Source organism: Strongylocentrotus purpuratus, unplaced genomic scaffold (genome assembly GCF_000002235.5).
Source record: "Strongylocentrotus purpuratus isolate Spur 01 unplaced genomic scaffold, Spur_5.0 spur5_scaffold_14, whole genome shotgun sequence".
Lineage (NCBI taxonomy): Eukaryota > Metazoa > Echinodermata > Echinoidea > Camarodonta > Strongylocentrotidae > Strongylocentrotus > Strongylocentrotus purpuratus.
The window spans coordinates 8925000-8937853 of record NW_022145599.1 but is presented as its reverse complement, the minus strand read 5'-3'; the positions used below and the strand labels follow the sequence as shown (position 1 = coordinate 8937853).

General features: G+C 38.2%; 1 protein-coding gene across 1 annotated transcript in view; it reads right to left on the bottom strand.

Moving 5' to 3' along the window:
* LOC579128 (protein piccolo) overlaps nt 1-12854 on the bottom strand; it is a 69126-nt gene that overhangs the window by 14423 nt on the left and 41849 nt on the right. Inside the window, exon 17 of the mRNA XM_030984980.1 lies at nt 1469-4639. Within this exon, the coding sequence (XP_030840840.1) occupies nt 1469-4639 (3171 nt within the window). The remainder of the gene's footprint in view (nt 1-1468; nt 4640-12854) is intronic.

Below are 12854 nucleotides of genomic sequence, written 5' to 3'. Positions count from 1 at the left end.
AAATGGGTCTAGTGCTATTGACGTTAACGAGAAAAGCTGTTTGCATACATATTATGAATTTATATAGCTGTAAATGGTTATTGCGGTAATACATTTCTATTATTCCTCATTGCAATGAAAGAATATAGAAGGAGAAAGGTAAAAAAATTGAAAGGATTGTGGGCCTCCCTGGGAGAAAGTCACTTAGCACTTAGTTTTTGTTTTCTTATCTAAAAGAAGTTATTTGGTGGTTATCTTTTGTAGTTTTCTTGCCATACCGGTAATTGCTTGTTCTTCTTAACATGTGTGGTAGTGCATTAAATGCTCATTATGATACTGTGATACTGTTGACAACTTTAAGGCGCGTCTTAAAACATTTCTTTTCAAAAATACTTTCCAATGTTAACGAGAGAAAGTATGTTGAGCATATCTCACTCTTCTTATGTTACTCTATCCACTTTTCCGTCTTACTCTTTCTTACAGCGCATAGAGACATATTGTGATATGCGCTATATAAGTATGGTATATCATTATTGTTATTATTATTATCTATGTTCACAGTTTGATGAAAATCAAGTCACATGTCAATTTACAACATGCACAACATGCCTGCTATGAAAGCAATATAATGATGCCCTCATCTGTCATGCATTTCATACACTATACATGCTTTAAGGTAGGTAACCTACCCCCCTCCCTCCCCCCCCCCCCCCCCCCAATAAAAAAAGTTTGGTACATCAAATGGATTTTAAACAGGTACTGCTGATGCCAATGCAATATCAAGTATCAACATCACGTTGAAACATTGAAGCTGAAACATGAGCACAAATACCTCCCTCTACTTTCAACGACCAATTTGTATTTCAAGATCATGTAGAAAATACAAATATTCATGCAATGACGTTTGCATTCTCCACAAGAACATGCAAGTTCATGTAAAAATGAAATTAGAAATTAAATACATTACAAAAAAAGAATCAAATCTAAATTCCTTCTCAGAACTTTAGTCAATACAATTGGATAAGGTTATAACGACACTTCCATACAGAATAAAAACCATAATTGTTGTGATTATCTCGACTTAGGGAAATTTCCAGGTATAGGCTGGTATTCATTACCTGTAATATATAAAAATGTTAATAATATTTTTTTTGGTATCACAATGCAAGTAAACAGGTTCCTACTACACTGTTATACTATGTATCTTGAATATCTTTAATAGAGAAAGTAAAAACAATATTCATTTAACCTAAACTTATAGCCCAGTTTAACTTCTCAATTCCATCCAATATCTGTAGAATTTGAAGAGCATTGTCATAACCTAGGAACATTTCCTCTTTTGACAACATTGTAATGACATAACTGTAAGATTTATTACAAAACAAAATCATAAGTAAATATCCCAGGTAAACCTGGGCATGCCAGTCATGCAGGTCGTCCCATAGATGCAGTCATCAGGCTTCATCATGCAAAGCATTCCACACCACACCTTGAATAGCTCAGCCTTCCGCCAAACCGATCCTACAGAGGATGACGCCATGCCTGACGGGGTGTACGATGTCGATGATGATGAGGATGGTGAGGAGGAGGATGGACATGATGATGATGAGGGCGGGGCGCCCGGGAGCCTGGCTGGTGCTTTCTGGGGATTCTTGTTAGGTTTCGGAAGAGGCTTGGGAGGGGGTTCTTTGATGCTACGCTTGGACGTCAACCCCCTGAAGCCCGGGGAATGAGGGGATGAATTGGAGTTGGAGTTGGTGTTGGTGTTGGTGTTGGTGTTTTCATGGGGTAATGGTACCCTCCCCTTCTGCTTCTTGATCTTACTTGGTCTAGGGAAGGTGAACCCTCCGGAGAAGGGCGTGTCATTGTCGCTTCTCTCTGTAGAGGAGGATGATGGTGTCCGACTGACAGTCCTCTTGCAAGAGAAGGAATAGGACGGAGTCCGGCGGATGCATGCCTCAAACTGCTCCGAGACAGCGGCAACCGGGGGTCTCTTCCATTCCACATCGCTGCTCCCCCTGGGACTGGAGGGGCGCTGAATGGGCGGGGGTTCATGGTAGTGGTGGTCTGCGGGGGAAGTCTTTTTGGAAGGGCTGGGCATGTCTGCTGTGCGATTCCATTTGGGACTAACTGGTTGTTTCTGGTTGTTCTCAACCTCAAGATTTGACAGGCTGACAATGGATTTTGTGTCGGGATTCTTTGGAGCTTTGTGATGTGGTGGTATTGGACTACTATTTCTAGAGATTTTAGGGGATGGTGGGGGAGAGGAACGATCTTTCTTGTGGCTACTAAAAAGTGCAATTTTTTGCATGAGGGACATTTTGCACAATTCATTTGGTGGACAGTGGTCATTTTGATTGGAAGCGTTCTTTCCTGTTTTAGAGTGACCATTCTCAGTGCTTTTCTCAAAGGGTGCTATTTTCTGTGAAGGTGCTGTTGAGTTTGAATTGGACGAGTTAGAGGAGCTCATGGAAATATTGTGCGCATTGTAAGTGTTGGTTGAACTAACAGTTGTGAAGGAATCGTGAGAGTTGGCAGAGATGTTGGACAGGTTAAGGGAGTTCATTGAAAACTGGGAGCATGTTGAGGAATTGGAGATGATAGACATGTGTGCATTGATCATAACATTGTTAGAGTTGGTAGTGTTGGAAGATTTTGGATAGGATGGAGGAGATGATGAGAATCTGGAAGCCATGTGACCATTCTGATCCCGTGAAGGGGTACTTCTACCAGGGCAATGGGGTCCCTTAGGGGGCTTGGCAAAGACAGGGGGTGGTACCGGAGCCTTTGCTGGTTTTTGTGCAGGTGGAGGGGGTTGTTTCTTGCCAGCTTTAGATTTCCGTGCAAACATGGGTGATATCGAAGGGGGATGTGGAAGAGCTTGCTTGGTGCCACTGTCGTGGTTTCCATTAACATGGGTGTTATTTTCATGTGTTACTTTGGGTGCATGTCTATGGCGATGATCTCTGATGTCATCAATGACCATGTTATCATCGTACCCATCAACTTCAGCCTCAATATCTCTTGCAAAATTTACCTCAGTATCACTGTCATTGCCCGCTCTATGATTTCCGTTGACTTTGGGCCCGTTTGGAAGAACATTGATTCTATATGATGGAGGTGGAGGGGGTGGTGGTAAATCGGCATCCCATCGATAATGGCCATCCCGAAGGTTGTGGGATGGACTACCAACTGACCCAGCAGGTGATTCCCTCCTGGGACTCTGCCTGTTCGTGTGCAAGGCATCGTGCGACTTGCCCAATGCTCTTGGAGACATTTGCTTCCTGAAGCCATTCTTGAGGACCTGTGCACTGAAGATGGGTAAATCGTCTTTCTCAAAGTCTAGGGACTGGTCAGACAAGGGGCTTCCTACAGGAGATGCACCAGGTGATACATGTCTCCTGTCCCCATGCAGGACAAAGGCAGACTGACCACTCGGCTTCAGAGCCCCTGAGTGAAGACCCTTGGGGCTCAGGGGTTCCGATATGACAGGTCGGCTCTTGGAATTCGGCGGAGAGGACGAAACTTTGGAAGTGAGAAATTTGAGTGGTGGGGGTCTCGCAGGCACCCTCTTCATAGGCTTGTCTTCGCGCACCGCGAGTTTATTGTTCATTCCGTTAATCTTGGCAGTTGTCTTGTTCTCACTCGCATGGTTTACTGTCCACTCTGCACCGTTGGAGTTGGTCTTCCTGATAGGTGAAAACCGGGATTGTAAAACACTGTTGGGAACACTGGATCCATCCTCAGTACTGTGAGATCGCAACCGCCTTAGCAGCTTTGGACTGGATGAAGGAATGTTGTTGTTCATGTTGGATGGGTATCCGTTGTGGCCTTTGGCAGGAGGGCTGGGGAATCGTTGGGAGTTGTCCACTGCAGGATGTTCTTCAGGTTTGAATTTCTTTGATAGAACATCCAGAGGAGGTGGCGGGAAGTCTTCATGGTTGGGATTATCTAGGAAGGAAGGTGGCCTTGGGAATTCTGCCGGACTGGGTAGTCTATTGACAGGAGGGGGAGGAGGAGGAAGGTCATTATTTGAATGGGTGTTTCTTGGAAGTGTCGGTGGTCCCTTTGCTTTGTGAGTTTTAGGTTGGAAATCAGGAGGAGGGACATTGGGTGGACTTGGAAACTTGGGTAACGTTGGAGGAGGGATGTTGTTGAATATCTTAGGAGGCGGGGGTGGGTCATTTGGAGGACTTGGAAACTTTGGTAGGGTGGGTGGTGGTTCATGGGAATTCTGGTGATACTTAGGGTATGTGGTTGGAGGGGGCTCTTGGGGTGGACTGGGGAACCGTGTGAAGGTTGGAGGTGGTTCCCTTGGTGGACTGGGGAACTTTGGAAGTGTAGGGGGAGATTCTTGATGTGTGTTATTGCGGTAGTTTCTTTGATGATTCTGTTGGGGTGGTTTCAGAGCCTTCTGAGGACTTCTGCCCATATTGTTTGCAGAGACGAGACCTTCGTCAAAGACAGGGGAGTTGGGCCGGTAACGACGCGGTTGACTGCGGACCTCGTTATTTTTCTGGATCGCGATAGGATTGCTGGGTTTCACTTTAGTCTGCGGAGGATGCTTCCCGAGGATAGCTTTAGTAGGTATGGGACTCAAGTCAGGGAAAGACGACTTGACCGGCATTATGACCTCTACACAATTTGAAAGGAATCCAGCCTAGACATGATAATCGGGAGTGAGATAAGCACAATTTTCCATTACAAAGTGACGTCAAAAACACAAGTAGTCATGAATCACAAAACTGTCATTCCATTTCATTCAATTTGAATACTTCATTGACAAGAACATTTTAATTAATCATGATTCACGAGCATGCTACAAACATAAACCTCATTATCTATATGTAAACAAACAATTAATCCTAATGGCTTAGATACAGAAAACAAGGAAAAAGATCAAGAGAATAAGATTACATGAGTAATATCTATTATGGTGGGTATATATATATTATTCCACACCATTTTCTGTAACCATGCACTGTAACATGCAGACCTAACTATAATCCAATCCTTCAGAATAATGAAAAAGTAGAGTGGTTGGGTTTAAATCCATATAAATGAATTGAAATCATATTCTGATGATATTTATATGAACATGCACTACAGAAACCATGAAAAACATTAAACTTACTGATTTCTTTCCAATCTTCCTAAATATAACATGCACTTCATGCAAATGTATCATATAAATGATAACATATCTATGCTCAGTATACCTCAATGGAGTTGATTCTTACACACAAGTTCATAATGCGAGAAGATTAAACTGCACAAATATTCCTGAAAAACTTAGAACAACTGTGAGAGATAACATGAATCACAATCAACATACATACAATATAATGGTATTCATATGCGACTTAAAACATTCAAACATATAACATATAACATTTATTGAGAAATTTACCTTATATTTCAGACACCATAATACTTAATGATTATACAAAGATATTGTCGCTTCTCAGTAATGCCTATGATAGTCTATAAAAACAATCAGATTCATCGTAGCATGCTTGGGGGTGGGGGGGGGGGCTCAATTTTACAAACCTTATCCATTACAAATGAATGATTGTTCATGATTGAGCTCCCCACATCAGATAGGCACAATTAGTCAAAAAACTTCTCAAATAATCAAACACAAGAAATTCTACTCACTGTAAAGACAATTAAAAGTGTCACAGAACTACTTTATAATCATGCAGGCACATACGTATATATGAGAAATCTATGACAAATCTATCATACTGTCTGAAATAATATTTTGTATGTGCGATGTATGGAAGTATACTTTAAATACATACATGTACATAAATTACATTCATCTTTTAATTTCTCTTCTATATTGAATATATTCCTACTGCTTCACAGCACCTACTCTTAGTGACAAACCTCAAGGTACAAATCACATTACAATTTGAATCTAAGCTCTTAAACTTGATACATCGATAAAACATAATTATAATCTTATTAGAACATTATAACATACATTGACTATCAAGGAATTCTCAGTGGCACACATGAATGCAAGAATGTGATAATATACACTAAAAATAGAAAATAATGTGATGTAAATTTACATTTCAACCAAGCATGAAAGTTGTTGTGATAGATTAGAAAGCACTCTGAGTTTAGAACAGCAAAAAGAATCGATATCTCTATCTAAATATAATGACATTTATAATATTGTCTACACGTATGAGATTATATTCTAAAAAAGAATGGAATATATAATACTGCTCTGAATATTGTTAAAATGAAACATGAAAGCAAATACAGCAACAGAGAGTAACATATTAAAAAAAGATATGCAAACTTCAATTCACACCACACATCAACTACATAGATAATTGAATGAATGACTAAATTAGTGGCAGATTAAGCATTGTGAATAAATAAAAGACAGTAGTGAAAGCATGTAGCCTGTGAATTTGGCTGTCAATCATATATGTAATTCTTCATACTATATAATCAAACTTTGAAATCACAAATTAAGAAATCAGCAAAACCTGAAAGCACAATGGTTATGCATAAAGACAAAAAAGCATATGGAAAGCTAATAAAGATGGGAAATGACTTGAAGTGAACTGCAGGTTAGTATACTTTGTACATTGTATAATGTAAGGGAATGGAAAGGATGAGGAAAGGGTTAAATGATGATATATCAAACAGAAGCTACACTCCACCAAAACAAAAAATCTGCAAAACAAGAAAGCAAGAAGACCCTGATAAAAATATGCAATGATGAAAACACCAACACCAAGAATATATATGTCACATCAAACACAGAACACAAACATAGAGGTATATAGAAAAGAAAGTAAAGGCAAGACACGGCACACAAAAACAAGGTGAGTGGTAGATATATGTGAGGTATTTCAAATAAAAAACAAATAATAAGAAAGAAGGAAGTATTTGTTTGTAAATGATTAGGATTATACAAATGATATGTAAAAAGTTCAACTAATATGAAAAAAGGAAAGTAGGGAATTACCAAACATTATATTTTCAAAAAAAAGTATTCTAAAATAGAGTTTACAGGATTTTGTCTAGGGAATATTGAAAGTGTTTGCCTCCCTTTTCCTCCCTAAAAATTGAAATTATTCATTTTTCTTTGAACTCAGCGTAAAAAATGTACATACTCTTGTCCCAAAAGGCGAGAATGAAAAATGCATACTTGGAATTACAGAAGTGTTAATATACAAATATACTATGGATATTTGTTTCATTAAAATACACAGTCTGGGTAGAACCTCATGATAGAAATTTTTTTTTTCACCCTTCTTTTCTCTTTGGTAGGGGGGGGGGGGTAAATCTTTGTTCGATTTGGTTGCTTAGAAATATATCATCTTGATGAAATATTATTAATTAAAAAAATATATAATTGTATACTTGAAAAATGAATGTATCTCATTAGCTTGGATTGTGCACACACACACTCACATCAAACACAACAATATGAAAACAGATTGAAATGTATAATCATAGAAAATTTGAAATGGCACCTTTAGTTTGCCGACTGCCGAAGTGCTCTTGCCTTTCGGCGCAGCTACCGGTTTGATGCGTGGCGTAACCGAAGCGTAGTCGGGCATGTCCTCCGACGGGGGAGGTGCGGAGCCAAAGAGAGGGGTAGGGGTAATGTAGGAAGCGGAAGAGGAGGAGGTAGAGGTGGAGGTTTTGGATTGGGTGGAGGACTATCAGAGTAGAAAAAAATATTGATGTTGCATTTTTTCCATATGGAATGTAAGCAATGGGAGAAATGAAATAAAAAATATGAAAGAATAATATCAGACATGGAAAACAAATGTTTGGTAAACATAAAGAATACAAATGAAATAATATTTCACGTCTACAATACCTACTGAAGTGGAAGAAAATAACACGACGGACAACAAGATGATGGATTTTTGGGGAAATATTAAATCACTCGTAATTGGGCGTAATAGGTATCATAAATCAAAGGATATTTGAGGTGAATTTGTATGGAGTACAAAGCACGGTATAATGAAGTGTATACATTCATTATGCTATAAAATGGTTGTCTTCTTCACAAAGCAAATACTTTCACTTATAATTTGACAGGTCAATCAATATACGTTATGAGAAGTAATCTTTCATAACATTCATATAAAACTAAATTGCCATTGATTTTCTTTTTAAAGTGTCAATAAAGTGTTACATCTTTTTTTCTTTCTGTTTTGAGTCCAATAAGTGAAAGCAAGCTCTATAATGAGAACAAAGGCGGTGGAATAATGGATACATTTTTTATAATGTAACGTGGTGCATGAAACAGAATTATACACCACAATTGCTTTAATAATGACTGTCCAAATTTCATCACCATTTTGATTTCGCATATGATGAAATGAATGACAATGACTTGCCGCGTGTCGCTTGATATTCCTTTACAGATCATTAATCATCCCATTCACGTCGCCGTAAATTCCTACCTTGTCGTCGTCAAACGCGTCGTCAACGACTACGGCTTCCTTTTTCTTCTTCTTAACGAGAGAAGACGGATCCATGCCGCCGAACATGGAAACGGCTCCCGCGGGCGGTTTCTTGGAAGGCTTTTTTGTCGATAGCGAGGGAGGATCCTGAGTATTTGAAGGGGAAGAGATAAAAGAGGAGAGAAAAGAGGGGCATTGTAAAGGGACGGATGATTAGTGGGGTACATTTCCTGAAAGATGGTGTCAAAAGAATGTCACATTTCTAAGCACTCCTCCTTAATGCTCCTCGTTTTAGACCAGTTATTCATAATTTGCCATGTAGATATTTTATGTACTTTCATAACTTTTCAAATTACTCTGGAGTTTAACAAATAAAGTCATATGGACAACGGATGGATTTTGCCACTGGAATAAATGCATTCTTCAATGAATTCATCTGAAATTAACAGCTGCAAATATTATGAATCTTTGCTAGCCATTCACAAAGAAAGAGTAGATTAACTATTTTTAAATAAATATCGTTCAAGGAATTCTCTTCCTGACAGCATTGCTAACCACACATCAAAGGCAAAGTATTTTATACAACTTCCATGACAGACTGATATAAAGCCAACATGCTTCTTTACTTTTGCCTTTTCTTTTTTTGCTGCCGCAGAAAATATCTCAAGACATCCAAGATCCACTATGTCATGCATTTCATTCTTTTCAAACTTTTATCATCACCATACAAAAAATACTTTCCTTATTACTCCTATCCTGTCGTGATGTGATTTACAATTCTAAAAGTTTATCACATATATTATTATTCTGCACAGCATACTTTTGTACTAAATTTTTTTTTAAATCCCTGTTGATACTAGTAGATTCAGATTTTGATGTCAAGCAGAAAACAGCAAAGACCAAGAACAACAAAAAATACTGCAGAAAGTGTAAAAACAAAGTGTGTGATTTCTATTAAATGAGTTTCACAATAAAAATCTCATTTTGTATGTAAATCTTATTCCTTACTATTTAGCCACCAAATTAAGTTTAAAAAGATCAGTAATTCAAAACTATGATCGTGATCACTCATACAAAGGGCTTTCATCCTGCTTCAACTTTTAATTTTAATTTTAGTACTTCATCAAGAAGTATGTACTGTATATATTCTTTTACAGGCTTAGGCATGTAAAATTCAGCTTTGATAAAGTCATACATGTAAAAGAAATATCTGTTTAGCTCAACTTAATTACAAATGTAGATACATTGTAGTATTAAACATAAAAGAATGCAATAATTATTAAAGAACAAACATGAAACCCAGAAAGTTGGGAAAGTCTCTGCATGGGCTGATAAAAACCCCACCAGATTACTCAGAAATAAGTATTAAAGACATAAAATGCAAATTATTTAAAGATCAGAGAGAAAGTCCATCTTTACCTTGAGGAAAAATAGTTTTAAAAAAAAGAAATGCACATGTATGGCAGTAATAAATAGATGTACGATTAGCGGATCCCCGAATTTAATTTTTTTTTGAAGGGGGGGGGGGGAGCACAAAATATTTGATTCAAGAAAGCTTTTCATTTTAATTGAATTTGAATTTAGAGAATCAAATGAGGGACTGGCTCTGACGATATTGATGGGATAAAATCCATAATGAATTAAATTTGACTCACTTGTTTCGGTGGTTCCGGAGGGGTAGCACCACCACCACCTTCAGATGACAATCCTACACCGCCCAATGGATCCACCACACTAGACCGCTCCTCATTCACCTTCTTCTCTGCATCCTTCTTTTCCTCCTTCTCCTCCTTTTTCTTCTCCTCTTTCTTCTTCTCCTTCTTCTTAGGTGGTTTTGACTCTCCAAAGAGATCGTCCCCATCGTCATCATCAAACAGGCCTCCTTTGGCCGCTGGCAGGGTCGCCGATTTCTTCTTCTTTTCTTTCTTGGCGGCGACGGCAGCCTTCACGCCGGTGGGGCGGGGCATGGTTTTGCTACCGGTGGAGGTAAAGAGATCATCCTCCCCCTCATCGGCGTCGCCGAAGAGCCCCTTGCTTTCCGAGGTAGCTCGTTTGCGGCGGGGCGATCCCGACTTTTCGTCCTTTTCTGATTCTGACTGATTCTGATGTGATGAGGCATAAGAGAAGTTAATGCCTGTTCATATAACAAAGCTAGAAAAACCTCCGAAGCTCTACTCCGTTAAGGAGAGTGCACATTGCATAATTCTTAACATAAAGTACAATATTACTTATAGTTTAAATACACAGGAGAAGCTTTAGATTACATTAAGAGGAAAGATAAGTCCGGAGAGAAACAAAATGAATTATGTCAATCAATCCTTCTTTGAGAACATTATATTGCATGAACATGCACTTTGACAAAGAAATGAAGGTACATGTACATTACATATACCTGTACCTCTAATGATGTCATCTCATATTTGAAAAGAATTTATATATTACGAACAAGATTAATTATTCTTGTTCCTTTTAAACAAGAGTTTCCATGAAAATATTGACATATTGGATTAGTCATTAGCATACACTCTGCGGATTTCATAAATCATAACAAAGCTTTTAGATTTCATATGATGTGGGAGGCATTCACCTCACAAAATATCAGTACAATTTCCTTTCCTGTTTAAAAGTCATTTTGTTTCTCTCTGGTCGGTTTACAACAACTTATCAACTCATAAAGCTATGACACATAATTCCATGTATATGCACTTTGGATGTTTCAAACAACGTTAACAGATCATCAACAAAATCTGCAGCAGTGTCATTTTTACAAACATTATGCAACACACACCGTCTTTTGAAAGCAGTGGTTTTGTAATTCCAGACAATTCAAAAACAAAAGCTGGACAATAACATGTTGAGAACATGTACCGCCCAGGGTTTCGAGCTGCGATAATTGCAAATACAGATGTACCTTGAAGTGTTGATGAAAATATTTCTAAGACCCTTGAGGTATACTGAGCGACAGACATACAACTCTACATCTCCATGCACAGTAATTTTGAAACAACAATCAAACGGGAAATCACACTTATTCTGCCTGAAGCATCCCATCATTTCAAGGATTCTTATAAAACGGAAATTAAATCTTACGTAAAAATGGAAATCACATGTAAAATGAACTAGAATTGTAACTTATCTCAAGTTTTATATATCCAGAATATTTTCCTTTATTTTGTTCACAGCTGCTTGACCTATAATATGCATTTCGATCCAACCCCTCAAGATATTAACAAAATTCTTTTGTTTACTTTTCAGTGATACTTGACTAGTCATTTGTATCCGATTCTCCCATGATTTTCAAAAGATATTACTTGCAGCCTCGACTTCAATTATTGTCAAAATGTTTTTATTTTGTAATAGTGAATATCAAGACATGATATTTCCCACCACCCATCTTTGTAAAAAAACTATGCGTATAATACCAACATTTTACTATCGATATTTGAAATAAAAAATCAGGAAAAAAAAAGCTTGAGTGATTCAGGCAGGAGACAAGTGAAACTTCCTTGGTAATAAATAACAAGAAAAAAACAGGCATCAATGAAGACTTCCAATGGCTTTCTGTCAATATCCTAAATTTGCAGTCAGTGTATTTATCTCAAATCAGAGCTGGACATTTCACAAGATAGTTTCCCAGTTGCAAATTGCGATCAGATTTCTCGAAAGAAAACATGGCAGCGTTGTGGCACAGAGGAGATTATTCACCAGTCCTCAACATGCCCCCCCCCCCCCTCGAGGAAAATTTCTGGAGTGCCAATCTAAAAAATGCTTGAGGGTTTTAACGCAGCAGATGTGAAGTAGGATAAAGCAGGGAAAGCCACTTTGGATGAGGTCTTAATTACATGCCTTTTTCTATCTTATTCAATCCCTCCCCAGCAGACATTATCGTCACCACAGAATACCTAGGCTTTTGCAAATCACACCTTTAGGCCATTTGTAGGAGTTTCATGTTCTCCCCTTTCCTCTCTTTTGTTTTGTCAAACGGCGTAAAGTAAGCTATTGTGATAACAACTACTCTGATGGTCAACGCATATACTTCAGAGGCCATTATGGCAAATGGCTACAGTAAACAGAAATCTTTGTTTTACCGATAGGTTTCATAATTCATACAGAGTCCACTTCAGGTAGAATATAACCAGGTTACTCAATAATTCAGGTTCTTTTCTTTTCCCCTCTCCTCCCCCAGAAAAATACAACCTAGCCTTGTTTGTTTTGCTTGCATAAAATGCAATGAGTAGGAATTCTGTGATGATTTGAAGAAGCACCAAATAGATGTCTTTGTCTGCCAAGGAATAGTGATCTTAAAACATGCACAATCAAGATACAGTTCTGATCAATCCCCTCATTATGAGACAAGTATGAATGGGAGCTCTGACAATGAACAAGACATGTTGTCATACCCACCCCCCCCCCCCTCAAAAAAAA